Genomic DNA, 4905 nt, shown 5'->3' on the forward strand with positions numbered 1-4905 from the left:
TGATTCCAGTTGCTTTTCAGATTATACAAGTCATGATGCATGCAGTTGCTGTGAGATACTAGTATTTTTATTTGTTCTGGCTCCATATATCAGGTGTAGCCATTTTGCCAGACGTATGGTCTGCTTTCCAGCTGTGAGGCTGATGTGCCGAGTGTGTGAGAGTTTATATCACTGTGCTAATACTGTGGAGTGATGAGGGGGCAAAAGGGCAGGGGAAGAATAATCACTGTATGTGAAGAAGCCCTAGAGAAAGTGTTTTCTTTCACCCTTCATGGCAGTTACAGTGTCCTCATTGCGGGAAAACAGCAGCAGACACCTTTTCCTAATGTGAAAAAAAAAAAAGGAAATTTTGTGGGTCCTGTGTAGTACAGGCAGATGAGATACTTTACTGTTCCTGGGCCTTTCAGTTTTTGATTTTGGGAGAGAGAGGACTCTCTGGTTTTGGGAGTGTGTGTTTGATTTTGGTTGGGTTTTATTTGTTGGTTGTTCTGTTGTTTTTTTTCCTAAAGCATGTGGGAAATGGAGGGCACTGTTTCAGTTTGAACTCAGATGCAGCTTTTGGATAACTTAAAATTTTGGGATCTGTTATTTTAGTGCCTTAGTAAAATTCTCATTTCAAAGAAGTACTTACTTGTAAATAAAAACACAAAAAGTATCTAACTGTTAGCTCTGTGATCTTGGTTTTCAATGTGAAAAAAAGAAAAAGATGAGTTCTGTCTGGCTTGTCCATTATTCTCTCTTTCTCTCTCTCTTGAATTTGCAAATGAATGCAAAAGGAACTTGTAAAGGAAGAGTGAAATAGAATCTGATTTATAGTGTAACAACTATGTAAGTGTGAATACTTTACTAATGAACTTTTAATTTGTCAATAAAATAAGCAAGTAGCATTCCAGATATTAAGGTAAGTTCTGTCTGTGTTATCACTGACTACACTGTGCATAAAAAAAATACCCATCAAGGAAGTTTAAAAACAGAATCCTGTATAGTATGAGTAAAATAAAATTCCCAAATTTCTTTTCATGCATATACTTTTAGTCAAAATTGAAAAAAGGTCCAAGGAGTGTTTTCATTATTTGACAATTTATTTTCAAAGTGGAAAAGGGTACCTAATGTCATCTCTGCAAAAACCTGTTAGTTCAGAAACAATTAGTAAAAGAAAAAATGCTGTGTAGTTACTGCATAATTTTGACAACCACTTACAGATTTCTCCTGGTGTCTTATCCAATTTTCTATTTAATCAGGCTTCAGGCTCGAATTGCTCACAGAATCCAGGAACTGGAGAACTTGCCTGGTTCTCTGCCTCCTGATCTGCGAACCAAAGCTACAGTGGAGTTGAAGGCACTTAGGTTACTGAATTTCCAGCGCCAGGTAATGCCTTTTGCTTCAGGAAATTTTCATAGAGGTCACAGCCAAACGTGTTCATGTGACAAAGAGTAAACTGGCAAGAGATTTTGCAGCTACAGTGAGCCTAAGCAGATTTTGTATAAAAGCAAACTTGACCAATAATCAAGTCACAGAAATGTAGCTTAGATTTTGTTTTGTTAATAAAAATGTACAAGTGTGTTTTTCACTTCCTGCTTTATTTTCCAGTCTAAAGTGCAACCATAGAACTGTGTCTTTCATAATGAACATATCATTGGCACAAAAGTAAAACAGGAGCTGGACAGGCTGCAAGCTGATTTTTTTCAACACAAATCCTAATAGATGGTTCTTTCTGGACATACGTCATATTTGTCATGGGTCCCCTTGTTTTAGGAAGAGTTGTATGTCGGTCTTGCATGTGGTATATCTCTGTGATCTGTTTTCAGCATTTCCACTACAGCACACAGACTTGAAAATTAAGCATAACAAGATCATACATAAGATAAAAGTTGGATGTTGAGTGCATGTATCAGCAAATGAATTTCAGAAAAGGAATTGCACTGCCAGACTCTTACGGGCCTCTTGCTGTTGGCTTTTTCAGCTAGTTTGGAAGAACAAAGATGCAATTTGGCAGGTCAAGCAAAAGTACTTCCTGACAGAAGCTTTGGCAGTAGTTGCATCATCATGATGTCCAAATTGTCCTTCCCTCTACCTTTGGCACTTCTTTCTAATAAAGTTTTGTCAGAGGTGAGATGAAAAGCAGCAGGCTCTCCCTGCTGTACTGCTGGGACTGTGGTGATGCTGCTCCAAGCCCTTAACATTTACCTCTCCCTGCTGTTACCTGTGCAGCTGGCAATGAAACAAGTTGTCAGCTGTGTTCAGATCCAGCTCTAGAAAGTATGCTACGTGTGGTGTTCATTCGTGTTTTACTTCATGGTGTAACATCTTGGCTAGCCCCTTTCATTGTAGCAGGGCAGTCATTGCAGTATCTTGCAAAGAAGAAATAAATGATGGTTAAGAGTGATTAACACTTTTGGGCATCCTGTGGAGACTTGAGATTTGTTTAGGGAGACAGACATAGCTGCTGCAACTGCATAGGCTGGGACATCTTCTGGACTGTTACTGTTAAATGTGCCATACCAGTGTTAAAGTTGTTCCTCCGTGTATTAAAAATTATTTTTTTAAAGTGTTTTTTCCCCACTGGTAGCTAAGACAAGAGGTAGTAGCCTGCATGCGTCGTGACACAACGCTGGAGACAGCACTGAACTCCAAAGCCTACAAACGAAGCAAACGCCAGACTTTGAGGGAGGCCCGTATGACAGAAAAGCTTGAGAAGCAGCAGAAGATAGAACAAGAGAGGAAGCGTAGGCAGAAGCATCAGGTATTTTAACTTGTTTGCTGTTTGCCCTGTGACAGAAAGGCACATTGCTTTGCTCTGAGGATCTTCTCTATTATATATTTTATTTACCTTTGAAGTTTCTAAGATGAAAAAACATCAAAATTTTGTGATAAGCAATTGGAAAATGGTAAGGTTAGAACTTTTGTTTTCCTGATTGCAAATCCTGTGTTTTCCAAGTGTCTACACTAACTTGTTTCTCCTTCTAGGAGTACCTGAATAGCATATTGCAGCATGCTAAAGATTTTAAAGAATACCACCGGTCAGTTGCTGGGAAAATTCAGAAACTTTCTAAAGCTGTGGCAACTTGGCATGCCAACACTGAGCGTGAGCAGAAAAAAGAAACTGAGAGAATCGAGAAAGAAAGAATGAGGAGACTAATGGTAAGGAGTAGAGGAAGTAATATGGTTATTCTAGTTAAAATTACATACTGTATCCTTCCAATATTTCATATACAGTCTCAGCCGCACTCATGTATTTCCTTTGCAGAATAAAGCCTCTGTAGTACAGAAAGTATAAATCTAAAACTGCTGCAGTTTGATTACATGTATTTCTGATGATGGCAGTAAGTGGGACACTGTTCACTTTAACTTATAGCTACTTCCTTCTTTAATGTTCTGGTAAGAATAATTGTTTTTTCTACCAGCATGAAAACTTAGGACAGCCACTTCTGTATTGCATCACTTGATCTCATTAACTTAATACACTAATACTGTTATACAATTGCAGGGGTATTGGCCCATTGTATAAATACCAGACTATGTTTTATTTCTAGGTTTCTAGTTTCGAAGAGTCGATATGATTAATTTGTTCATGGCATTACTTCACAACTTTTACATTAAGCTGATTTCACATGTGAAAATACATAACTAATAGCAGTAATGCATGTATCTTGAGAATTAATAGCCATTAATGCTCCAGGACCATACTCCTTCTTGCTGTTTCATAGTTTCCCCTTCCTTGCAACTGCACAATATCAGTTGTGGCATTCTGAGGACAGAGTAGAATGGATTGGTGTATAACCATGTCTTTTCAGAATGCTATGGAACCAGTCAGTGGTTGCCTACATTTCAGGAGTTAAAATAATTCTGGAATTTAAAGTGTAGACAGATTAATGACTGTGTACAAGTATGTTAGCAACTGGGGTTGGAAAAATTTCTTTAAGACATTGGTTACCTCTTTTTTAACACTTTATTAACGCTTTACCAACATAAAATTGAATGGGAATTGACATGCTTACTTTGAAACATGCTGGTAGAAACCAGTGAGCACCTAATACGGGTGCAGATGTAAAGCAAAACTGTAGTCCCTGTCCAGAATCTGTTCCCACCATGAATGAGGACCAAACAGTTCGGTTCTAAAAATCATAAAGCAAAATGTAGAAATAATTAAATATAAAAATTCTAAAAACTTGGAAGTAAAAGTCCATGTAAAATGCAAATGAAGGACTTGCATAAGAGAATAACAAATGTTTAGGTCCTAGAACATTTATTAAAATTATATAGTAATCAGCATTATAGAGCTTTTTTATAATTAGAGATAATTGCCAGCAGTCTATCTTACAAACTTGTAAAGATGTTAATTATTAGAGAAAAAAGAGCTGATTAAAAAAAGCTATCTTGATATTTTTAGAAATATTTTTGTACATCATGAGGTTGAGCTTATGTCAGTGTAACATGTAGTAAGATAAATAACAAAGATGTCCACTGCTGAAAAATATGAAGTAGATTTGAATGTCCAGAAGCGGCACAGGATACCAATGCTTCCATAATATCAGTGCTTTGTCCTAAGACTCTGTCATAAGGGCTGTGGTTAAGCTCTTACCATAGATACAGCGCTTCATAGGCATTTTCAGTTTGGGGTGATACACTCAGAGCCTCTACTGCTCAATTAAATCCATCTGCAAAAGCAAACTGTGTTATGTTAGTTGGGGTATTTTGCCTTTTTAGTTTTAGTCCAGTTGTGATAAATTTTGAATTTGCAGGTACGTACTAGGAGTTTTTACAAACATCTCTCGGTTTCTTGGTGTGGTCTAGGAAAATGTGCTGAGTGTAAAACTCATACCTATTAAGGAATGTTGAATATATTCCACATATTGTCCTTCATTGGTAGCGATTAAGGATTCTTGCTCATGAGCTGGCAGGCCT

At 37.3% G+C, this 4905-nt stretch overlaps 1 protein-coding gene across 1 annotated transcript; it reads left to right on the top strand.

The window, feature by feature from the left end:
- Positions 1 to 1241: 1241 nt before the first annotated feature.
- LOC104615754 (probable global transcription activator SNF2L2) lies at positions 1242 to 3141 on the top strand (the record flags this gene model as incomplete). Its single annotated transcript, XM_010287285.1, has 3 exons — positions 1242 to 1368; positions 2570 to 2743; positions 2968 to 3141. Coding segments are annotated over 3 exons (475 nt in total), but the record flags the coding sequence as incomplete, so codon positions are not given.
- Between the last annotated feature and the right edge of the window lie 1764 nt (positions 3142 to 4905).

The sequence above is a fragment of the Phaethon lepturus genome, unplaced genomic scaffold (genome assembly GCF_000687285.1).
Source record: "Phaethon lepturus isolate BGI_N335 unplaced genomic scaffold, ASM68728v1 scaffold7990, whole genome shotgun sequence".
Lineage (NCBI taxonomy): Eukaryota > Metazoa > Chordata > Aves > Phaethontiformes > Phaethontidae > Phaethon > Phaethon lepturus.